The following is a 25,246-nucleotide window of genomic DNA, read 5'->3' as shown; positions in this document are numbered from 1 at the left end:
AGTGATTTCTTATTAATAAAGAAACTGCCTAGGCCCCTTGATAGGCCAACCCTTAGGTGGGTGGAGTAAACAGAACAGAAGGCAGAGAGAAAGAAGCTTAGTCGAGGAGTCGCCATGGTTGTCCCACTCTAGACAGACGCAGGTTAAGATCCTCTCTGGTAAGCCAGCTCATGGGCTACACAGAATATTAGAAATGGGTTAGAACAATATGTAAGAGCTAGCCAATAAGAAACTGGACCTAGCCGGACCAGACAATGTTTAAAAGAATACAGTTTCCGTGTAATTATTTTGGGGCATAAGCTAGCCATGCGGGTGGCCGGGTGCCGGGGACGCAGCCTCGCCTCTCCTATCACTACAAAGATGCCTTGGATTTCTGTATGGATTCCAACTCTTATCCCATATCATCCCTTTGCAAAGAGTTTCCTTTAAATATGTGGTCCGGGGACACAAGTACACATGAGAGGCCAAAGTCTCATCTAGCCAACTGCTACCTCTGTAGGTCTGTTTCTGAGCCCAGTGAATTTGCTGCAGCAAGCACATCCTTTTCCATGACTTTCCAAGCAGCCCTAGAACTCCGGTGCCCTCCCTGTTTGTCTCTGGCCCTACTAGAAATGGTCTTCACCATTGTCAGCTGTGATGAACTTTGATCCCAAGGTAGAGCACTAAGGTCTTCTACATAGAAAAGAAGGAACTGCTTTGGGAAAGGGATGGAGGAAGGGACAAAAATAAAGAGGGGAAACTTACAAGGCTAACAGAGGAAAGATCTTATTGGATTACAATGTGTGATTTCTGGAGGAGAAGGATGTGGTTAGTGAGCTGTGGCTTCCTTCCCAGCTCCTAGGAACAGAAAAGATTATCTGTCTGATTTGTGTTTTGTTACATTTTCTTTGCTGAAGGCTTTCAATGTGCAGGAAAATCTTCTAGTAACTACACTTTGTAATAAAGTAAGAGAACACACATAGCACCATGGCCTTCATTCCTCATGATGGAAACCAAGGGCTACGAGGTCAAAAGCCTGGCTCAAAGTCACAGGAAAGGCAGTTGCAAAAGGAAGGTTCTTGACTATGTCATCCACAAAGTCAACACAAGCATTCTAGATTGCTCTCTTTTCCCTTCTCCGGGGCAGAGTGACAAAGTCAGATACTGAGTGTAAATGACATCACAGCTATGGGAGTGGCCGCAGATCAAGAGTCCAGAGAGCAAGTCTGCACAGAGTTCTTTCCATCCACATTCCCTGTCTCACCCCGAAATGTGGTCCGAAGTCCAGAGATCCCCAGAAGAGGCACTGCTGAGGCTGTGGGAGGGCACCAGCATCTTTGTAGTTCATTGAACCAGCCACTTTCTGAGCATCTTTTAGCAAAGGAAAGGCTAGGACACAACGGGACACCATGAGTCATCTGAACAGCTGAGTACTGACATTTCAGAGTATTTTAAGTGATAATTCACAGAAAAGTCACACCATTATTTATAAACCCTGTTTATAAGCCACACAAATGTTCAAGGAAGCGTTTCTGAGTTCAGCCAATCCAGTTCTCTGAAACATGTTAATACAGTTCTCAAGGAATGCCAGCGAGTCACGTACATCTGAAGCATCCCATGTTGAAAGGCAGGGAAAGTTGTATCCACACAGGTTGAGTATGAAAATGGGCCATATAAGGAAGAACTATGTATATGGAAACCACACCCACTGCTGAACTCACTCTTGCAGCAGCCAAGACGGTGGAGATGTACAAAGTGCACTGATCCAAGTGTGGACCACAAGCTTGGATTGGTTTGTGCTACCCTAGCTGGGTTCTTCATCATTCATACAGCAACCATGAGAGCCGAGTTTCACCATCTTCCTGGAGATAAACCTCTCATCACAAATATCTAATTACCAATAGATAATCTTTAACAAAATCAGGAATGAAAAGAAATTCATTAGTAATAAGACAACAAACCCCTCAAATCCATCATTTCTCATCTATTACTAAGTGGTGAACAGCAATATTTTTTAAAAGACTTTAGTGATCAAAATTTGTTGTACAATGGGATGTATTTTATAAATTAAAATTTATAAAAAATGTTGAAATTAACTGTTTATATTTAAATTGATTGAAAATCAGAGAGATACTAAAATATGTTTCTTTCTTAACCCTTAGTGTACATGTTATGAAAAAAAATCTAATTCCTAGAAAGGTATACTGTGACTTCTTGGAAAATGTTTTGTTATATTTTAGAAAATTCTAGAATGACTTCTATTATATTTTTCATTAAGGATAGAACCTGTTCTCACTATTAGGCCTTTATAAAACAAACATCATCACAGAAAGAGAACAGTTTTATATCTTGTGTCCCTACAGATGTTTAACCAATGGCGAAGAACTCAGGTTGTCCCATCTTAGCTGGAGATCAAATGCATCTAAGGCGGTGCAAAGAGCGCACCCCAAGGGAACTGAGAAGTGGCAAACCACTCTTTCTGAAAAGAGCAAACGGCCTTCATGGTGGCAAATGCCCTAGATTGGAGTTCGGAAATCAGGAGCCTGGAGAAAAAGTGCTGTGTCATCAGATCTCCAAAACTGGGGGCTCTCAGAAGAGCCGTGTGCAAGTGTAGATCCAAAGCCCCCAGGAGAGCTACTGCAAATGGCTGGAGGAAATAAGCGCTACCTGGAGAATCAACGGACCCATTTGATCAATACTTTAGAGATGGTCCCGTGAATACTCTAAAGTCATTTTCCTTTCAAAAATAGGGTGAAACAAATAAGGTTGCAAAATGAAAAATTCAGATAAGAAGAAAAAAATAACCAACACACTGGTGAAAGCCTAACATTGGAAAGACAAGCGTTTAACTGTTAAATCATCCAAATTGTTTTGCCAAATTTTGACATGCTTGGTTTCCTGTAGTTAAAAAGTAAGTTTAAAAAAAAATAACTTTCTCTCTCTCTCTCTCTCTCTCTCTCTCTCTCTCTCTCTCTCTCTCTCTCTCTCTCTCTCTCTCTCTCTCTCTCTCTCTCTCTCTCTCTCTCTCTCCCTCTCTCCTTTGAAGAACGTGAGGAAAATAAGCAGCTGTTCCTTGTATAGTTCAGGAAGCAAGTCTGATTTATTACTTTAAGGTTATTTTTGAATGAGCTGCTTGTGGCAGGCAGAGCGCAGAAGTCACTGAGGCCTGTCCACTTGAAGGGCTCAAACTGTTTCCTGAACAGCCCTCCTTCGCTCCTCACCTCCGAGGGCTATTATTGACGACGTGTGACTGGGGCCTTCCAGGATTTTAAAACAGCAGGGGTCCCGGCTGAACAATCGGGCTGTCAATTACCTTTTCCCCTGTTGTGAAAGAGGGGCCCAGGACAATGCAACTTCTCAGCGGGGAGCCGTGCAGCTCTTTGTAACCCACTCTCGCAGCATTGAAAACCCAGTAAATGGTTGGTGCCTTCACTTTTGTCTGTGTGTGTCAGTTCAAACCAGAGTTGCTGCAAGGTGTGGGCATCTCCGTGGATGGGTTTTCAAATTCTCGCTAGGGCAAACAGATTCTGGACAAAGTTACCTCGGAACTTCGAAGAAGTTTTCTTTTTCTGAGGTCCACACGGACACAAAGAGCCTCCGGGCTCCCAGCCCCGTTCTGCAGTCTCGTCCGGTCACTACGCCCAGGCCTTTCTACCTATATTGTGGCTCAAAAAACTTCCTGTGCGCATTGATGACTTGCTGTGAGGACTGTCCATCACCCTGTGCCTTTGTCCGGCAGTCACTTCCATTCGAATTTGACTGACTGAGGCAGCCTGAGTCATTTGTAAAGAACAACAAGGCTTTTCATTCATAATTTTAGTAGGGGGACAGGGTGCTAATGACTGCGCTTGAATATCTAGGGAACACAGTATGCAAGGCAGGAGGATGCACCGTGGCTGCCAAAAAGAGGAAGCAGAGGATGTGGGTATGGGCATGGGTAAAAAGCGATGGTCAGAGGATCACACATGTATAGAAAGACAAATCGAGGTTTTAAAGGTGAGACTTAAAAAGATAGAAACCGGAAGGAAAGCAAGGGACTCAGACAGGGTTTCCTCTGCTTTGGGCTTAAATTCCCCCACAAGCCTTGACAAAGTGATTAGACAGGAAGCCATCTTTTCTTCTGCTGATGTTTGTCCTGCAGAAATCCCCCACGCCTTTTTAGAAAATGTTTTCCCTTTCCTTTGGTGGCTGTCACACACTTGGAAAAGGAAGATTTTCTTTCCAGGGTGATAATCAGGTCTGGGTTCCCAGAAGCCTCCGTGAGGGGTCTGTTGTCACATCTGTGTGCCTCGTTAGGATCATGGTACACAATCTTGCATAAACCATGTTTCCAAAGAACTGAATTTGCAAAAATGTAAATTTCTGGTTGAACATTTTGGGATTTATTTTTATTGTTGAAATAGTAAAACTGTAGTTTGGGTTTGTTGGGTGTTTTTTTTTTTTTTTTTTTTTTTTTTTTGAGAAGTGCAAGTTGTCAGACCGGCAATGCATTCTATAGTTCAGTGGTTGGGTGCTTGACTAATACGCCAGAGGCTCTAGGTCAATTCTCAGCCTCTGGGACTGTCCTACCAAAAGGAGAGAAACAGGAAGCATGCTTACTGATTTTGGTAACAACTAATAAAAGTGGAACTTGATTTCCTTTATACAATTGGTGCGTTGGCTGTTGTCTTGAGACAGGCTGTCTCTATCTATAGCTCTATCTGTGCTGGAAGTCAAGTAGTCCCGCTAGCATACCTCCGCCTCCCAAATGTTGAGACTAAAGATATGTGCCGCCACATCCAACAGAACTAGTGTTCTTAGGGAGCACTTGGAGGGACTGAGGATGGAGGTCAAAGTTCAGATCAGCAGTTGTGTGCAGATGTTTCTCTAAGTTCTTCAGTCATAAATTGGAACAAAATATTTTGTTAAAGTTCCTGGAAGCAGCTACAAGTACTGCGTGGTTAAGGGCCATCATTTCATCACATTCTGCTTTGAGATGAGATCTCATTCTCTAGTCCACGCTCACTCAAACCACCATCCTCCTGCGCAGCCTCCAGAGTGCTAAGACTGCCAGGCATGTACTACCACACTTAGTTTTCTTTCATCTTAATAAGCCTTCCACTCTTCAGTGGGGAAACCAAGGCATTAAGATATTCCAGTACTTTCTTTTAATGTTGTTGCTCTTTGTGTGTGTGTTGGGGTGAGGGCTTGTTGAAATATGGAGCGGCGGGGCTGCGTCCCCAACACCCCGGCCGCTTGGTTAGCTCATGCCCGAAATAACAACACACAAACTGTATTCATTTAAAGAACTGCTTGGCCCATGAACTCTAGCCCTTACAGGCTAATTCTCGCACCTGGACTAGCCCATTTCTAATAATGTGTGTAAGCACCCCAAGGTGCGCTTACCGGGAAGATTCTAGCCTACATCCATCTTCATTGCCTGTGCCTCAGAGAGCAGAGCTATCGCTTCTACCCGGGAGAGCTGAGCATGGCGTCTCTGCTCCATCAGAGCTGTCGGGTCTCTCTGGGAGCAGAGCAGAGTCTGACTTCACTTCCTCTTCCGCCCAGAATTCTATTCTGTTTACTCCTCCCATCTATGTTCCAAGCCATGAGGCCAAGCAGCTGGTTTATTATAACTTAACCAATGAAATCAACAGATTGATATATGACACTCCCACATCAAGGGCTAATTTGTTGTGGGGGTTTGTTTGTTTGTTTAAGGTAGGATCTCAGGTAGCCCAGGCTGACCTCAAGCTTGCTACATAACTGGGGATGATTTAGCACTCCTGATCCTCCTGGCTCCCAACTGCTGAGCTGATAAGACAAGGCAGGATGCACCACCCCTGGCTTTTCTAGTACTTCCTATCCATTTCCACCTCAATACTCAACAAGGTATAGATAGAGATGTGAACCCATTCCTGGAAAGTTCCAGAACTAACCCAAAGTAGGTATTGAATGCCATATTTAATTATCTTATTTATTTATATAAATATGTGTGTGTTATAGGAACTTATCCAAAATTTCTACAGTGTTATTTGGGTGCAAATACAAACAAATATGTTTAAATAATCAGATTTGTGGGAGTGTCATATATCAATCTGTTGATTTCATTGGCTGAGCAATAAAAGAAACTGCTTGGCTGGCCCTCAGCTTAGAACATAGATGGGAGGAGTAAACAGAATAGAATTCTGGGCGGAAGAGGAAGTGAGGTCAGACTCTGCTCTGCTCCCGGAGAGACCCGACTCTCCGGAACAGAGACGCCATGCTCAGCTCTCCCGGGTAGACGCGATAGCTCTGCTCTCTGAGGCACACGCGATGAAGATGGATGTAGGCTAGAATCTTCCCGGTAAGCGCACCTTGGGGTGCATACACACATCATTAGAAATGGGCTAGTCCAGGTGCGAGAATTAGCCTGTAAGGGCTAGAGTTCATGGGCCAAGCAGTTCTTTAAATGAATACAGTTTGTGTGTTGTTATTTCGGGCGTGAGCTAGCCAAGCGGCTAGGGTGTTGGGGACGCAGCCCCGCCGCTTCTTATTTCAACACAGATTGTATTGATTAAAGTTAATTTAAAAATACGTTAGCAAAATAGCTAATTTTCTCAAGAAGATCACCAAACCCAATTTAACTAAAAGTATCACTTTGCCTTTTTTAAAAAGTCTTCTTTATTATTTATACAGTATTCTGCCTGCATGTACACCTGCAGGCCAAAGAGGGCATCAAATCTCATTGCAGATGGTTGTGAGCCACCATGTGGTTGCTGGGAATTGAACTCAGGACCTTCGGAAGAACGGTCAGTGATCTTAACCTCTGAGCCATCTCTCCAGCCCCTCACTTTGCCTTTTTAGAGCTTCATGCAGGCTCTCTAGACACTCTGCCATCCCATCCCCACAACAGCCCTACACAGCCCTTCATTATTTCACCCCTTCACTCATTCAACGGACGGAAACGTAGTTTTCAAGTCCACATTCACACCAGGCTCTGGGGATATAAAGTGGTATGCAAAAATGACTCAGGGATTTAAATAGAGTGGAGACAGTCATAGGTAAAAGGATTGGCTGATTCCAAGTACCGTGTCTTTTGAGATAGCCCTGAGACAAAAAAAAAAAAAAAAAAAAAAAAAAAAAAAAAAAAAAAAAAACAGGAGTGCAAAGACAAGAGGTGTTGTCCAGAGCACACCAGAGAATAGCACATTCAATGGCCCTGTTGCAAGAGAAGGGCACCTTTGAGCAACTCAGCAGCGGCCTTCAAGGCTCAGAGGCAGAAAGTGGGAGTGTGTTGGGACAGGATGCTGGAGAAGGAAAGTGGCTGGGTGGTAGGGCCTGGAGGGCCTGGAGGGTATGCGGAGAACTTGGACCTTTATCAAGAGCACCAAGACTCAAGAATTTAGGCAAGGGAGGTTTGTAATCAGATTAGCTCACAGTGCCATCAGCTGAGTCCAAATCCAGGTGTTTTGGCCTCTGTACCCTCTGGAACTTTGAAAATACTTCAACCTTGGGCATGAGATAGGGGTTTGTCTTGTTTGAAGTTTTTTTGTTGTTTAGTTTTGTAGGGTAAGGTGAGAGGAGGATGTTATGAGTTAAAATATGCAAATAATAATATAATTTCTAATTTTCCCATGGACTTCTTTTTCATTGTTAGGAGTTGTATTTAAGGCCTCACACATGCCAGGCAAACACTCTGTAAACTGTGTTCCTAAGTTGCCTGTGGAGGAGTTCAACATCTTAGAAAATATAATGCAAACATGTCTCCGCAATAAAACAAGGGTGAAAAGTTTATTTCTCAAAATTAGTAAAGGGTACTCACAGAGAAGAGAAACTGCAAAAACTGTCCAGTGCTTGGTGACTTTTTCTGTTACTCATTTATTTCGGGGGAAGGGTGGAGAGACTCAAGACAGGGTTTTTCTGTGTGGTCCTGGTTGTCTGGGAACTACCTCTGTTAAACAGGCTGACCTCGAACTTAGAGATCCACCTGTGTGTGGGGGGGGTAATTAAAGGCGTACGCCCCACACCTTTCTGCTACTCTTTCTTTATTTCACCAGTTTATATGACAAATATTACATTCATCCTTGAGTTTTGCCAGACACAAATCCATTCTGCAGCCCTCCAAGAGCGGGATAAGGTACCTGCCATGCTTCTGTACACCCTTTGGCACAAGCCTGCCTGACCGCCTGAGCAAAATCCCCCCCACCCACAGAATGGAAGGAGAAAGCCAACTTCAGAAGTTGTCCTCTGACCTTCCCATGTGTGCTGTGGAACTCACACATCATTCCCCACTCCAGTAATAAACAAACAAACGAATAAATGTAGCTTTTTCAGAAGTGCGGTCATCTCTGCAAACAGTCTAGGCCTTAGAGCTGAACCGACCTCCATCCGGTTGGACGCATGGTCATTCGGTAGCAACCACACAGCCTCTAATGTCGCTTCCATACTTACAGGCCATGAACCTGACAGTGCGGTTCTGGCTTGACTTGTCTAAGCTACAATGCTGCCCATGATGCAACTCTTCTAGTTACGTTCTACATTTATCCTTAAACATTAACTGAAGTGCTAATGTCTTCATTTCAAGTTACAGTTCAGTACTGTGAAAGTTTTTAATTGTTTTTNTTTCTTCTGTGGGTTTCTGGGATCAAACTCAGGTCAGCAGGACTGGAGGCAAATGCCTTTACCCACTGAGTCATCTTGCCGTCCCTGAATTACAGACTTTAAATACAATAATTCAAGCTGAGCGGTGGTGGTGCACGCCTTTAAACCCAGCACTCAGGGAGGCAGAGGCAAGTGGGTCTCTGTGAATTCGAGGCCAGCCTGGTCTACAGAATGAGTTCCAGGAAAGCCAGAGACACATAGAAAATACACACACACACACACACATATATATATATCAGCAGAGGAGGTTGAGAACATTCTTTATATCATAAGAAGGCCATCTTAGAAAAGAGTAAAGGAAAAGGGAAGAGGAAGAGGGAGCCAAAGAGGGGAGGAAAGGAAAGAAAAAGAAATCATGGCGTTAATCAAACCTGCTTCCGTCACTTTATGCAAGACACAGTAATAATATTCTCACAATAGCAAAATGACTTCAATTCTGTGACTCCTTCCCCAAATTCAGTTGGGTGTGGCAGAGCAAGTGTGTAATCCCAGCAATCAAGAGGCAGAGTCAGCCTGATCTACAGTGAGTTCCAAACCAACTAGGGTTACATAGTGAGACCCTGTTTGGGGGCGGGGAGGGGGGCGAGTGAATCCAGGACAGAGGATGTGACTCGGTTGGTAGCATATAAATGGGAGGTGGCAGTTTATACCTGTAAAATCCCAGCACTCCACGGGAAAGGCACAGATATTCCATGTCATCCTCTGGCCACATGCCACCCTGGTACCACTGAGATTTTGTCTGAAAAATAGAGGAAAGAAAAAAAATTAAACAGATACTTTAAAAGAAAAAAATGTATTTTTTTAATTTTACATGGATGGTTGTTTTGCCTGCAGGTATATATGTGCATCTTATACAGGCATAATCTGATCCTCTCAGATCTCCTGGAACTAGAGTCACAGGAGGTTGTGGGTTGCGATGTGGGTGCTGGCAACCACACCCAGATGCTCTGCAAGAGCAGGAAGTGCTCTTCACCGCTGAGCCATCTCTCCAGCTCCCAGACACTTGCTTTTCCAAAATTAAAAGTTGAAACAAATTAACTAATGTAAATTTTTTAATTTAATTTATTGAAAATAGAACTGGAATATTTTCTTTTCAAGAATCAGTAAAGCAAACACAAAAAAAAACTCCTTTCTGGAGAGAAAACAAGAAAAACCCCACAACATTTATCAGACATTTCAGCTATTGATGTATTCTTGTTAGAACCTAAGAAGCTGGCCAGGCAGTGGTGGCACACACCTTTAATCCCAGCACTTGGGAGGCAGAGGTAGGCCATCTTTGCATTCCAGGTTACCCTGGTCTGCAGAGTAGTTACAGGACAGCCAGGACTACACAGAGAAACCCTGTCTTGAAAAAAAAAAAAAAAAAAAAAAAAACCCAAGAAACTCTGTTTCAATTCCAGCACCCAAACAAAAAAGTTGAAGATTTTTGGCATAGTCTGGTCTTTCCAGCGTAACTTTAAAAGCCATTTTATAGAACTCTCAGTATTTCAGTGACCGCAACTTGAAGACATTTCCTCCCTTGAGACTAATCTATATCTGTATACTGCCGCTTTCCTATCACCAAGCCAGACATATTTAGACGTAACCCGTGCACTGAGATTTGAAACTGGCTGTTGACCTTAATATTTTGATGTCTATACTAAAATAACCATGGTGGTGGGAATTTTTGGACTACATCTTCCCTAGAGAACAGTCTGAACTTCCTGTGCCTTGGATCAAATGCTCACACAATGAGAAGTATGAGATTAAAATATCCACGGATTGGACCCCGTGCCTGCCTGTAATCTAAGCACTTGGGAGGCACAAGCACCAGTCTTCAAAGTCACAGAGCAGGCTTAGCTACCTAGTAAGACCTTGTCTAAAAGTCAAACTAAAATATCCTCTGTAGGGCTGGTGAGATGGCTCAGAGGCTAAGAGCACTGGATGCTCTTCTAGAGGTCCCGAGTTAAATTCCCAGCAACACCTGTTAGCTCACAACCATCTGTAATGAAATCTGGTGCCCTCTTCTGGCCTGAAGGCATACATGAAGGTGGATCACTGCACACATAATAAATAAACAAATTTTAAAAATTACCCTATGTATTCAAAAACCAAATCTTCCTAACACTACTAACATTACCAATGCTATCTGAAGACTAATGTCCACTACTGATTCTCAGGTATTTATTTAGCATCTAGTTTTTCTAAGGTTCTACAACAAAAAGGATCAAATGTTAAGGAACACATAGAAAAGTAAACGTAAAGAGGGGAGGACAGAGGACTAGATTAGTCCCACAAAGGAAGAAGTTTAATCTTTAATTCAAAGGACAAATATATTAAAAAACAACGGGAAAATTCTTGAGGCCAGCCGTAGAATCCTTTTGTGCCTTCAGCCCCCGTCTGACTTTGCATCTTTTGTAGTAACAGTGGGCAAGCATCTAGCAGGAATACTCGTTCATTAACCAGTAGGAACTACAGGTAGATTCCAGCTAAGTCCAGAGCTCTGAAAAAGCCGGCTGCTCAAGGTCACTTATCAAGACCACTCCACTCGCCCCTAGTAACCTTAGACCTCAGCTGGAGCACCCAGTTTAGTTAGGGAGAAAAAAGGTCAGATTCAGAGATAAAATGCTTCCAGTCCTCTAAGCAATCTAGATAAGACATCAAGTGGTCTATTTTGAATGCCTTTGTTTCTTTATTGAAGCCACGCCCAATTCCCCTCCTGGAGGCAATACCAACAGACTGTGAGGAATCAAAGAAATTCAAAATGTGAAGTGATAACAGTCCTGGCTGCCAAATCAAAAGGTCCCCACTGCAAAGTCCTTTGCTACAGGAAGGTCCCTGAAGAGTTCTTGCACAGATGAATTTGACTGTCCCAGTTGGACTATAAAGAGAAATGATGGCAGAAAGGTCCAAACTGTAACCCCTGGAAACAGTATACACTGTTGTGTTCTGTACTGTATTCTCCTATGAATACAAAGCAAACAATAAAAAAAAAAAAACCCACCTCCTTTGGTAACAGGACAAAATGTCTAAGTACTTATTAATTTGTGGTCTCAATAGGCATTGTATGTTTGCAAGATTCCTCTTAGATTTTCAAAACTAAGACTAAAGCTAGGAAGGTCAAGGTTTATTCAAAGCTCAGAAAGAAACTGGATGGAGAGCTGTCTAAAGACACACTTTCCCATTTAAAGAAAACCCAACCACTTAGGCCAGTTGGCAGGGACAATCCTAACAAGGTTTCAACTCACTCAACACAACTCCAATCAGACTGTTCCAATCTTCTTCACCACCCTCAAGCAAAGACTGGAGAAGGTGAAATTCACCAATGTTCATATTCTGCCTCCTTAAAAACAATAAATGGAGAAGACAGTAGTGATGAATTACAAATAAATGAACTCAAGAAACGAAGCCAGAGCTGAGAATTCACTAGCACACAACAGAGTCTCATCCACGGCCCCCACTGGGCAGGTGTGTTACTTCACGAGTTCCGGGATCCGGGGGTTGATCATCCGTGCACCGTGGAGATCCCGGGACTTGTTTGTGATTGTTCTGTCTTTTGTTTTACAGCGTTTGGCAAGAGGTAAAATCGGCGCTTGTATCAGGATTCTCTTTCTAGAACTTTCCACAACACATTCTGAAAATGAGCTTTCTCTTGTTGGTCTGAGCTCTGCCATTATCCTGGATTCTCATCCACAATTAATGCCAGTTTTAATTTGTGTGCATAACTGATTATGAGACACAATGGTTTCATGAAACACCACATTGTGCATATATAATGTGTGCACAAAGACAAATCGTCTTTTCTATTTGAACAGTAGTCTTTGGAAGCACAATATGGTAGCTTACACACTTCACTGACTGATAAACAGTAGTGTTACTAAGTAAGATAAAGACTAAGGAATAATTTAAAAGAATCCGGTAGGTTCCTACATTCATTTTGGTCTTAGGTTTCAGGTAAAATGTTTTCCTAAGCAGCAATGAGGGGGTTATTGGAGAGAAAAAAAGGGAAGTAGATTATTACTTAAAATCCTTTCTAATTTATGCGTTCTAAGTATGCATTCTTAGATTCTTCCCCAAGCGTCCGGAAGTTCCTGGTTTAAATTCTGTTTTATGCTTTGATTCCTAATGACCTCTTGGCAGAGCTCCTGCAGCTCTGGAGGAAATGGCACGGGGCAAATGGCTCCCTAGAAGCAGGCACCGGGTGCGAGGGTGTGAGGGGAGGTGTTTCTCCGGCCAGCTCTTCTTCAGCCCCTTGCTGGGTCACACACCAACAGCCTTGCTACAACCTGCCTTTGACCTCACGAGCTCCTGGGCTGAATGAACACTTAACGCTCTTCGGAATCGAAGAAGCTCAATCTCAAAAGGAACATGACTAAAGCGGTGGCGATTATACTATACATCTCTTAAAAATCCCGAAGCCAGCCAGACCCACTCCTTTGAAAGGCAAACCCCTCCAGCCCACACTGAATCCTAAAGAAGAAAGCAACTCCAGCCCTGCTCCTGGCGCACGCCCCCTGGTGGCTCCAAAGGGAAGCGCAGCGACTCTTGCGCTCACTTGCTGGAGACTCCACTGTTTGGGACGCCGCGCGAGCAGGGGTGGCCCGAGAGGCCCAGCTGTCCAGAGCCCAAAGTCTCGGGGTCGCGAAGGAGCCGGCCGACCGAGCCTCTTCCACCCTCGGCCGTGGGGTGGGGGCACGTAGCTCAGCGCCCGGAAATAACGCATGCCACTTCCCCTGCCATCTCTAGTTCCAAAGCCCAGGCGAAAAAGACGAGCGTGGAGAAGCACGGAGAGGGCAGGGCGAGAGCGCAAGCGAGGCAAATGACGTGACAGGGACAATCTGGAGAACCCCAAAAAGTGCTGGAGGCTACGGTAGCAGCGAACAGATAAGGGCTGGGGCGAGAGAAATCAAACTCCACGTTTCCACGTTTCTCTAGCGCTGGCTTTCAGCGGCTCGAACCTCGCCTGGCGTAAGGTCGCAGGTGCTGTGCGGGAATTTTGACCTTCCAGCAGGTACTTTCCGATGAAGGAAAAACATCCTGTAAATTCTGGGATAAAATTGCAACATTAATGTGTGGCTGTTTCAGTTACCCGCTGGGTGCTTCCACGTGCAGGCAGGCACCTTTCTTAGTCCAGCAGCGGCTAGAGCCTACGTATTTTCTTATTTTAAGTGCTTCACCATAGTCCACTCCCAACACGAACAAGAGGAACTGCTGAGAATGTTATAGGTGACAAATAGTGGGATTTGAAAGATGACTCTTGTTTTATTTACGGTTTCCCGAAGGAGGAATTCAGTTCTGCAGGGGAACAGTCAGCTTCTCCCCCCTCCCTATTTCGGAAGTCCATGATGTCGCCGTGAGTAATCGCGTGGGTATTACTGAATTAATTTAAAAGGCTTTTGCATCGAACAAAACAATACAAAAAAAAGTCTTCAAAAGGCCTCCATCTATAGATAATCCCTCTTAAAAATGAAATTCTAACAAACTACAAGTCCACACAGTGAAAAGCCAATCCCAGTCAGAGCAGAAGGGACTTGAAACCCGAATCTGCATTCCGTCCCTCCGGTACAAGGCTCGGGGGTGGGGGAGGCTGTTTGTGCTGGTGCCCGGTGTATAATCGGGTTAATCCAGTAGACAAAGAATAAACCAATAGCCCTCCCACCTCACTTCCCGCTCCCCTTTCCCTCCCGCTCCTGCTCCCCCCCCCCCCCCCCCCGGCTTCGCCCCCCGGGCATTGGAGGGGGTGGGGCGGGCGAAGGAGACAAGAAGGTAGAACCGAAATGGATTCCGAATCGAATCTCAAAGCTTGCCACTCGCTTTCCACGCTAACCCTGTTCGGCCGGGTGAGTTTGCAACGTCCCTCCTCCTCTCCCGATGGCGAGGGAGAAAGTTCCCTAAACGAGACTAGCCTCCGGCTCGCGCTCGTGGCCTCCGGGGGTGGAGGGTGGGGGTGAGCCTTAAGGTCAGTGTTTCCTTGAAACTAGATAAACTGACCTCGCGGTGGCCAGAGCGGCCCCGCGGGCGCCCCGCGTGACGGCGCCCCGGCTGCAGGAGCGACTGGGGACGCGCGGGGCGGCGCGGTTGCCCTTTTGAATGCCTCCTGCGGCTCGGAGCGCTGGCGGGCGCTGGAGTGTGAGTGAATGTAGCCCCGCGGAGCCAATGAGCTGGGACCGGATGCGATATATCCTCTGGGACAACAACTGCTCTGTTCCGCCTCGGATCCACATGACGCCATTTACTGCTGCCGCGGCCGCTGCAGAGCTCCCTGCCTCCTCCGGAAAGGCGAGGGCGCAGGCCAGCGGCGCGCCCCCCCCCATCCCCGGCCGGGCCCCAGACCCTCCTCCTCCCCCACCGCCTCCTCTTACCCCCCCTCTCCGCACCCCCGCCCCCGCCTCGGCCTCGCCGCCGCGCCTCCGCAACGCCCAGTCTGCACGAGCGAGAGCTGCGCGCCGCAGTGCGAGCGGAGGACAGGGGCCGGCGGAGCGCGCAGCGCCCAGGCCCCCGCGCGCGCCCGGCCCGGCCCGCGGCCCCGCGCCAGCCTCCGCTCGGAAGCAGCCCGGGGCCCCCAGGACTTGGCGAGCTGGCCTTGGGTTCTTTGTAAGGCCGTGTTCGCCCCTCTTTTCTCTCGTCGACCAGGAAAAAGAGACTCGCCAACCTCGGCGCTTCGGCCTCTTGTTCATTGAGAAAAAAAAAAAAGAAAGAAAAGAAAGGGGGGAAAAAAAAGGAAATACTCCGCGTGCGCTTCTGGAAGAGAGGTCATCTCTCTACCCGAAATCCGGGAAGGTTCCTACGGTGGAGGATTGAGTTCCAAATTCTCCCGTGGTTGTTTTTCTCCTCCCACCGATTACTTGGAAGTTGGACTGAAGCAGAGTTCGGAAAGAAGGAAAAAGTTTGCATCGGGACTGGATTTATTTGCACAACGCAGAAAAGAGAATCCAAGGGAGAGGGGTTGGTGCAGAGCCGCGATCACGGTGAGGAGCGTTTGGCTTTTCCCCTCCTGGAGCCACAGACAGCCGCCAGTGGGGTCAGAGTTCTTCTCTCCCCCTGAACCCGTAGGCTTCCCGGGAGGATCGGGAATCAGCCCTGCCGATCCGTTTCGCCTAGGACAGGGGTTCGGCCACGGCCGGGCTGCAGGGTGCGTCGGTGCGGTGTCCTCCACCCCGCGACACCGCTCTCCCTTAGGGGTTCGGGGCGGAGCACGGCTCCATTGCCTCCTGCTCCTGCCCCTGCCTTGGCGGCGATCTAGTCGCTGAGAGCCCTGGTCTATCCAGGTCGCTGTTGCAGGCTCTAACATTTGCTAACCTGTTCCTCCACTCGGTATAAGGCCAAGTTATAGGAAAGCCCATCCTGCGACGGGGGGCGCCTGTGGGGCTGGGGTACTGGGTTTCTCACCTCACCGGGGCAGAAGACCCGGCGGACAAGCAGAGGGTAGGTTGCCAGGCAGAGGGAGTCCCCGCCTCTGCCCGGTGTGGACAGTCTAGCCCGGTGCGGGTGGGAGCGTCGCCCAGCCTGGCGCCGCGTCTCTGCGGTTCGGAAGTGCGGCTTTCTCTTTTTTCCGTTCTTCATGGTCGGCCTGGGTCATGCTTTTTTTTCTTTTGGACGCTTGGGCTGACCTAGCAAGGAAGAGTTATCAAGTGGTCGCGATCGTTTTCCATTACCCGAAAGTAGGTGACTTTTAAAAAAAAGTAAAAAGGCTAGTTTTCCCCCTCCCTCTTTTGTGTTACTGTTTTTTAAGATTTGGAGTCTTAACGCGTTTTTTACAAAGGGGTTTCTGTGTCGGTTTGCCCCACCCTAGTGCTGAAGTCCTTTCCCCCTAATCCTTAGTCTGCTCACACACTGTTCTTAATGGGGGTTTCAAAGCACTCAGAGGGGGAGGGAGAGGAACTGGGAGAGCGCAGAGGGGTGGAGGGGGCCTGCGAGGAAGACGGCCAGGGAGCGGTAGAAATCACTTTTTCTTTTCCCACCCGAAAGATGCTACTTCCACGGCAAGTCCTCTCGGAAAGTTTCCAATCCCAGGGGTCCGAGTCCAGCAAGACTGGCGTGTGCAGTGGGGCTCTGGATAAAGCTTTTTTCTTTCGGTTTAAGAAATATGTCTTTTTCTTGATCTAAAAGGAGGTAGGCGTGTGCAGATTGCAGACAGTGCTCGCCTCGGTCATTGCACGTTGGAGTTTCTCTGGGAGCGTGGGTGCATAGACTTCTGTGCAAGCTGTGCGTCCCGGCCTGGCTCTCTTCCTCCAGGCATCGAATTTGGAAACTTGTGGGGACGGGCGTTTTTTGAGGGCCTTCGCAGAAACACCTTGTGGTGACCTTGCTGCAGGGGTGGGCGTGTTGGAGTGGCTCCCCCCCCCCCTTCTTGGGACTGGCTGGCTGTTCTCTCGGGTTGGGGGAAATTTTAGCTGAGGGGGTGGAGGAGGGGAAGTGTGCTCCTGCGTGCGTTTCACAAGTCCCCTTCGGAGGCGCCCGCGCCCCCTGCCTGCCTGAGCTTCTGGGGGTTTGCACGCAGGAGGGGCCGGCTTGGCCCCTCGAAGCGTCAGTCAGCCCGGAGAAAAGTCCCCGGGGTTCTGGCTGAGTCCCACCTGCTAGGACTGTGGGGGCGCAGATAGAGCCGATAAACGGAGTGAAAGCAAAGAACAGCCTTGTGTACCTGGCAGTCGAGGTGAGCAGATCGGTTTCCAGCTCTGCCTAGTTCTGAATTAGGAGGCGTTTGTCACCTGCCTTGCTCGCTGTCCTTTTCCAAAAAAGCAAAGGTTGGATTAAAAGTCCGTTTTCTGCTTGTTTTCCTTCGTATTTTTATGAGGGCTTGGGAGAGGGCGGTGCTTTTTAAATCTAAGTCTGATTGTAACTTAAGCGATTACTTGACAGAATGACAGGTTCCAGCCATGACACTACGGATTTCTAAAGCTTTTCCTACTGCTGTTACTGCTTTGTGTTGCTGGGTATTTTTCAAAATGAGGAAATAACGTGCTTTGTTTTGGTTTTTTTTTGCATGCTTTATTTATGAAACAGGAGGAATAACTGGGATTGAGATTCTAAGGCTAGAACCATAGGCCTGTACAATATATAATTCTCCAGCTGTGGGAAATATATTTTGCTCTTAGGAGTTTCTTGTGATACCTAATGGGAATCGAAATGACTTGTTTTAATTCTCTAACTTTGTACTGCTTTATTTAAAAATGCAACCTTAATTGTCCTCGGAATATTCTTTCATATCATATGGGATTGGGAAAAGGTACTGCCTAGACAACTCGTGCTGCGTGACGTAAAAAGCTGACTTAAAGCAAGACTGTTGTAGGTACTTATTTCTGTTGAATGTAAGAACGATCTTGACAAATTTAAACCCGTTTGGAAATCTGAAGGGTGTTTGACCTCTGAAAATGTTGGTAGGACTCCCTGCAAGGCTCCAGCGTTTGCTTTCTTCCAGTTTTTACATTGAACCCAAGCCTTCTAAATTGCGTGTTTATTTGATTAAAGGATTGTTACTTAAGTGACCCTACAAAGATTAGCTTTGTGTCACTGCACATTTTGAGATTCCAGGATTGTGAGTGTCCGGCCATGATTTTCACTTTTGAGTGCTTGCCCTGACCATTTGGCTGTTCTACCTCACCCCTGCTGGTGCGTTTCCAGTCCTGTTTCTCCGGGACGTGTGGGAAGTGAAGAGTCAACGCTGGTGGGTGGAGAGTGGGAAGTCTTGAGTGTAAACCATTTTCTTTCCTCTTGGTTTCCCCAGGAGTTCAGATGTGTTCTAAGCCTGCTGGAGTGAACACACTGCCAAGACCTGATGGAGGCCAGAGCTCAGAGTGGCAGCGGGTCGCAGCCTCTGCTGCAGGCACCCCATGACAGTGGCAGGCAGCGTGGGGAGCCGGACCCCAGAGATGCCCTCATGCAGCAGGTACACGTCTTGTCTCTGGATCAGATCAGAGCCATCCGAAACACCAATGAGTACACAGAGGGGCCCACCGTGGTCCCAAGACCTGGGCTCAAGCCTGCTCCTCGCTCCTCCACTCAGCACAAGCACGAAAGACTCCACGGTCTGCCCGAGCACCGCCAGCCTCCCAGGCTCCCGCCCTCGCAGGTTCATTCTTCAAGGGCCCCTCTGTCCAGGTCCATCAGCACGGTCAGCTCAGGGTCTCGGAGCAGTACAAGGACAAGTACCAGCAGCAGCTCCTCAGAACAGAGGCTGTTAGGATCTTCCTTCTCCCCGGGGCCTGCTGCTGATGGGATAATCCGGGTGCAGCCTAAGTCTGAGCTAAAACCCGGTGAGCTTAAGCCACTGAGCAAGGAAGACTTGGGTCTGCACGCCTACAGGTGTGAGGACTGTGGCAAGTGCAAGTGTAAGGAATGCACCTACCCGAGGCCCCTGCCGTCGGACTGGATCTGTGACAAGCAGTGCCTTTGCTCGGCCCAGAACGTCATTGACTATGGGACTTGTGTGTGCTGTGTGAAAGGCCTCTTCTATCACTGCTCCAACGACGATGAGGACAATTGTGCTGACAACCCGTGTTCTTGCAACCAGTCCCATTGTTGTACTCGGTGGTCGGCGATGGGTGTCATGTCTCTCTTTCTGCCTTGTTTATGGTGTTACCTTCCAGCCAAGGGTTGCCTTAAACTGTGCCAGGGGTGTTATGATCGCGTGAACAGGCCCGGATGCCGTTGTAAAAACTCAAACACGGTTTGCTGCAAAGTTCCCACTGTCCCCCCCAGGAACTTTGAAAAGCCAACATAGCATTATTATTAATCAGGAATATTACAGTAATAAGGATTGTTTCTCCACCTTTTTTTTTTTAACACACATATGCAACCAACTAAATAAACAGCTGTAATCTCGGCACTGTTAATAGAGGGATAGAGTATTTGTCGTTTGCAGTGAGATGCTTTTTTTTTTTTTTTGTCCATGTGCCATTTTTAACTGATATGCTTGCTAGAACTCAGCTAATGGAGCTCCGAGGGGAGGCAGTGGAAGTTGGTGACCCACATACTGCAGAAGCTAAAGCAGCAGACACTCCTAGGCAAAGTTTCTCGTTTGTGAATAGCCCTTGCAAAATTTGTAAGTTAGCAGATGACTCCCGGCCCCCGTTGTTTTCTCCAGAGATAATGTGCTATATTTTTGTATATACGATAATATTTGCAACTGTGAAAAACAAGTTGTGCTGTACTCCATAGCACAGTCACAAAATATTATACTAATATGTTGTACATTCGGAAGAATGTGAATCAGTCAGTATGTTTTTAGATTGTATTTTGCCTTACAGGAAGCCTTTGCTGTAAGACTCTGATCTCCCTTTTGGACTTGATGTATATTGTACAGTTACAGTAAAATTCAACCTTTATTTTCTAATTTTTTCAACATATTGTTTAGTGTAAAGAATATTTATTTGAAGTTTTATTATTTTATAAAAAAAGAATATTTATTTTAAGAGGCATCGTAAATTTCGCCCCTTCTATGAGGATGTGACGGTTGCTGCAAATGAGGGGTTACAGATGCATATGTTCAATATAAAATAGAAAATATATTAACGTTTGAAATTAAACTGAGCTTGTTTTATCTTATTTTACCGGTTTTTTTGTTTCTTTCAAATGTAATAAGCCACGTTTTCTGTCAAGGCGTTCTCCGATAGTTTGCCTCCCTGGACAAGGCCCCTTTATGACGGCTGCTTTAAAGTAGGCGAGTCCAGTGGCTTTCAGAGATGATGCTACTACCTTCAAGACAGAAAACAACTGAGGGTTAGAGTCTGACTTGCTTTATGTTTATGAGAACGTCCTTTGGCTTTGTGGGCCCGTTCCCAGTTTCTTTGCAGACCTGTTGGCTTGCCCTGGTTCTACAGGGCATTTCTGTGCTGTTATTTTGAGCTTCTTTAGAAGACATTCCAAAAAAGATTAATGGTTAGAATTTTTTTCCTAACATACAGTATTAAAAATGAACGTCAAAGATCCTCAAAACTAGAGGAACAAGTTTGTTCAAGTACTGAGTGTCAAACGTGGAACATACCTATACCCAGATGGATCCTTACAATGGAACAAATGTTTCCTTGACTTAGCTGGTCATGGCTGGTTTTTTTTTTTTTTTTTTTTTTTTTTTTTTTAGTGTATATTTGGTTTAGATTTGGTTAGTTTATCACCGTCATACCAGATTCTTGGTGTTGGAGGAAAAAAAACATTAAAAATGCTGTTTGGATTCAGGTATTTGGTAGGAAGGACTTTTCATACTCCATTGGTTAAGTAATTCAAATCCAAGTATGCCAGCTTCTATCTCTGACCTACTGAATCAAATTACATAGGAAGTTACTCAGTATTACTCCTGTTTTGTAAAAGGTGCATATGGCAAAAAGTCAGTGTGCTCAGAGCTGACCTTGGGGAACAAAGACACCTCAAGCTGCTGCAAGCCCATCTTGACAAATATTAGTCACTTTGTGGTTGGTGATTTTTTTTTTTCCCAAAAGCATAACATTTGCTGCCAAGAATCCCCGGAAGTCTAGGAAATTATTTACCTGCCATTATAGTTTAATCTCTTGTTTCCTGTTCTCTTGTGTGAAGAGGTCTTAGGACAAGCTGTCTTCTGTTTTGTTTTTCAAAATGGGCTTTCAAGGAACCCTATGGCTGCCTAAACTCTGAGGACCTTCAGTCCTCTGAACTTCCTCCAAACAACACAAGATTCAATTAATTTAGAGCTTGCTTGTTTACTTTTAGCTTCAACTTGGAGATACTGAACGTTCGTGGAATGCTGGGTTTAATGTGCGTTCTTAAATGTCTCACTGGTGATTTAAGGAAGAATTAGAAAGTTGGAAAATGAAGCAAGGTTTCTTACTCATGGTAGTCTTAAAAGATTTGTAAAGCGCAATAATTCTGACTAATTAGCATTGTTCGTCATAGTGCCTTATGCATAGAGCGAGCTTTTTGGGGGGAGTGTAAAAATTGTGAAAGTCGAACTTTTCTTGGACTGTGTAAGCAGTTTTCAGAGTATTCTGTGCACAAGTTGCAGCAGATGCCATCGAGTGTTTATTGAAGTTAGATTAAAAACTTTTAATTACCAAATCAGAATCTCTGATGTGGCCCAGAGATTTGCATCTGCCATCATTCCACAGCAAGTTATCTGCAGTCTGGGGCTGCTGACCTAGGGGACTGGGTTCTAGTTGAGCATGCTTTTAATGAACTCTGATAGCAAACATACTCACTGATTTGGATATTAAATGATAGCTGAAGTTCAGATAGAGGACTTGATACATAAATAGGTTAAGTGCTGGTGGAATTAAAGTACAAAGGGAACTTGGATTCCTCAAGGAGTTTCTAACTGACCTCTTCAGTGTTGAATTTATTTATACCAGTACAGAATTCGTTTTTAGCATATGAAAATTAAATGTTTACGACTAGATTAAAAATAGTTGGGTCTAACATTCTTTGTGCTAAGAGTTAAATGTAATCACTTGGGAACAGATGGGGTTTCTATTGACACTTGAAGATCCCAGTAAAATACAGTGATTTGGTGGATCCAATGACCACAGTTTGGTGTAATGGATGAAAAGTAACTATAGGCAAAAATAACTGCTAAGTCTTGGGACTGCTACACAAAATGTATCTTGTCCTAAAATTTTTTTCATAAACCCGTGTCTACTCAGCCTTTGAGATTCACTTACCAATGACAACTTGACTGTTGCTATTTGAAACATTCATTTATGTGTTTTGAGGAGGAGATTTAAAGGCCTTGCCAAATTTCTGCCATGTTGGAGCATGCTCTGGGGATTGTCTGAAAGAAACAAGCCAAACCCAACTGTTGGCATAACATCTTTCTCCAGTACACGTCTGTCCCAAGGACTGCTCAGCTCTAGAGTACCTGAGGGATTGGTGATGTCAGATCAAGGAGTTTGCTCGTTGCACAGTGCCGAGAAGTGGGCTGGCTGTCATTTATTGTGTGTGTAATCAGAGGCTTACTGGACTTGGAATTTCGGTTGTTATATCCACAAGTGACCATTTAACTTCTCTTCTAAGTGTCCAAAAGGACCACAGCATGGCTGTAAAGTCAGTTTTGATCATGATTAAATTCTAGATCAAAGAGTAATTTGTTTTGAACTCACGATCTAGCACAGGATAGAGTGTTCAATGCGTGTGAGAGAGACCCAGGTACACACAAAAACCACATTTTTTTAATCTTACTGATATTTTGCACTATTTTACTAAAGACCATCTTAAGAGGTGTAGCTCAACTGGCAGAGTACTTGGTGTCCCACAAAAAGCCCTGGCTTCAACCTCTAGAATAACACAAATGAGACATGGAAGTACGAACTCGTACTTTTGGCACTCAGTAGTTGAGACAGGAGGATCAGAAGTTCAGAGTTTGGCTACACACTGAGTTCAAAGCCAGTCTAGCACACAGGAAACCCCATCTCAAACAAAACAAATATGAAAATCGGTTATTAGGAAATTGTGTTATTTTGCCAGTGACTAATCTTCTGTTGACTGTATCAAGATTAACAGCATATGAATTTCTATTTTGACTTGGAGGAATGCATCATTTCTCACCGTTGAGGAAAGCAGGTCAGGAATTTATCAAGGTCTGCCTGGTTTGGCTGACAGTGGTCATGCTGGTGAAGATCCACTTCTGAGGTATTTCATCTCGGGTTTGGCTATTCATCAAAAGAGAAAGCAATTAGGTAGGCTGGAGGTACGCAGTCCTACAAACTGGCTCAGAAGCCAGGCCTCCCCAACTTGCTTCCATCACCTGTGAATACTGGAAACATTTACAAGAGCACTGTGCCTCGGGTCCGAACAAGTAGTTATTAGCTAGGGGTCCAAAAACACCAAGGGGACGGAGGGTGTGGCTCAGTAGATGGTGTTTGCCTCACTCACTTGAGGGCTGTGATTCAGGTACCCAGAAGCCAGGCAAGGAAGGAGTGGCTGCTACCTGTAATCCCTGAACAGAGATGCAGAGGTGGGACCTCTAGGTCAGGTCTGTCTCAGTATGTCTGGGGAAGATTGATTAAGGAAGATACTCAGCTTTCACTTCAGACCTCGCAGGTGCGTGGACACACACATGAACACGTATGCGCATGTTTGTACACCTGGCGCGCACGCGCACACACAAACAGTTCTATCTTGGTGACCGTGCCTGCAATCCCAGAAAGAAGATTGCTAATGTGACGCTAAGCTGGGCTTCATAAGGGACGCTTGCAACATAGCCTGACACAGAGACACGGACAAAAATAAAACAGGGATGGAACGTGGTAGCTCACAGAAGGAGCAGTTAAGCATTTACGCGAGCTCACACATCTATGGATGGCCAGGAAATATTTTGATTGATTTACTCTGTCTTTGATAACTCCCTGTTAGAAATAAAGGAAATTAGGATGGAGCTTTGGCCTCCTGCTTGGCTGGATGGAGGCATTTATTGCTTTATCATATCTGCAGTTTATTTCTCAAAACGGTTGCTGATACACAGGAATTGCGCTGATTAGTAAAGCATTCATTCAACATGCATGAAGGGCAAAACAACCACATGGCAGTTCAATTTAATTTTTTCATTTATTGAGACATAGACTCCACCCCAAACTGGTCTCAGATTCGTAGTTCTCTCTGGAGGGCTGGAATTACTGCCCATAGCCTGGTCTGTTGATTTCTGAATGCCTACTGCAGAGGAATCAGGGCTAGGCAAGCCGATGTGAAGGCTAGCAACTGCAGTTCTAGCAAGTCTTGTAAGAGCACAGGAAGAAAGAAGTAAGGGCATAGTCTCACAGTGGGTTTGGTTTCCACCACACATCTGTGCTGTGGCTGCAGATACATAGGGAAGTGCAACAAACTTCGCATCATTCATCAAGTGAAACGCTTTTCCAAGGTCAGAATTTAGTAAATCCCAACTCAAAAGCGCAGGAGTTTGATAAATATTTAGCTAGCTGTATTTGTTATGATTGCTTGTTTGCTTGTTTCTTTATGTAATGTAGCCCAGGCTGGTGGCCTCTTTACAGGCAGTCTTGCCTTAGCTTCTCTTGTGCTTTGTTTTCCAGGAGGTTTTTTTTTTTTTTTTTTTGCTCTGAACTTCATCCGCAGCTCAGCTACATTCATTCTTAATTTTCAAATATAATTCACAAAAACCTTTCTAACAGATATAATTAAGTTGAAAGGACCCACTTGTTAGTGTCCACATTCTCATTGAAACCCATCTCTTGCCATGGAGCCATCATTTTATTTTGTTTGTCACTTAAAAGAGAACGGGAAACAAAACAGAAAAGACGTGGTTGGCCTCTGCTGCAGTTCTACCCTGATGGAAAAATATGTAGTTCTCAAAACCAGGTGCCCGTCTCTGGGACCTAAAGCAAAATAGTTTCTGTTCTAGAAGTGTTTTGACCGCCAAATAACATCCTGTGTATTGATTTGTATCCATCGCTCTGGCGCTCCAGCAGCGGTCTGATAAACATATTGTATCAATTCTCATCTCTCCAGATTCTTATTGGGTGCCCAAACTTAGCCAAACTCTAGCTTTACCGCTCCTCAGTAAACAAAAGGCACCTGCCTGCTCACTAGAAAATACTCTGAGATCCTGTTAGGGAGTCATCTCTCGGAAGTTCAGAGCAGCATTTAGGATGTAGGTCTGCCACACTCCAGCGGTCCACGTTGGTCAGTATGTGGGCAGCACGGATTGGACCCCATGGGTTGTTTTGTCTTGTTTTCAAGACAAAAGGATGTG

General features: G+C 45.5%; 2 protein-coding genes across 2 annotated transcripts; one reads left to right on the top strand and one right to left on the bottom strand.

Annotated features, from left to right (window-relative positions):
* Positions 1 to 249: 249 nt before the first annotated feature.
* On the bottom strand, positions 250 to 15,261 carry LOC126503137 (glycine-rich protein 1-like). The gene is made up of 4 exons (XM_050144618.1): positions 14,572 to 15,261; positions 11,829 to 11,923; positions 9,252 to 9,340; positions 250 to 1,368 (listed from the first exon to the last, which is right to left on the bottom strand). Exons 1-3 carry the CDS (start codon positions 15,255 to 15,257, stop codon positions 9,297 to 9,299), a joined length of 825 nt encoding a protein of 274 aa, XP_050000575.1. The 5' UTR covers positions 15,258 to 15,261; the 3' UTR covers positions 250 to 1,368; positions 9,252 to 9,296.
* Positions 15,262 to 15,281: 20 nt separating this feature from the next.
* Spry2 (sprouty RTK signaling antagonist 2) lies at positions 15,282 to 19,526 on the top strand. The gene is made up of 2 exons (XM_050144617.1): positions 15,282 to 15,548; positions 18,305 to 19,526. The coding sequence occupies exon 2, from the start codon at positions 18,356 to 18,358 to the stop codon at positions 19,298 to 19,300; it is 945 nt and encodes a 314-aa protein (XP_050000574.1). The 5' UTR covers positions 15,282 to 15,548; positions 18,305 to 18,355; the 3' UTR covers positions 19,301 to 19,526.
* Positions 19,527 to 25,246: the final 5,720 nt, after the last annotated feature.

Source organism: Alexandromys fortis, unplaced genomic scaffold, assembly GCF_014885135.2.
Source record: "Alexandromys fortis isolate MF-2015 unplaced genomic scaffold, M_Fortis_MF-2015_v1.1 scaffold_43, whole genome shotgun sequence".
Taxonomy (NCBI): Eukaryota; Metazoa; Chordata; class Mammalia; order Rodentia; family Cricetidae; genus Alexandromys; species Alexandromys fortis.
The sequence above is the reverse complement of the archived record's forward strand: the minus strand, read 5'-3'. Positions and strand labels throughout refer to the sequence as shown.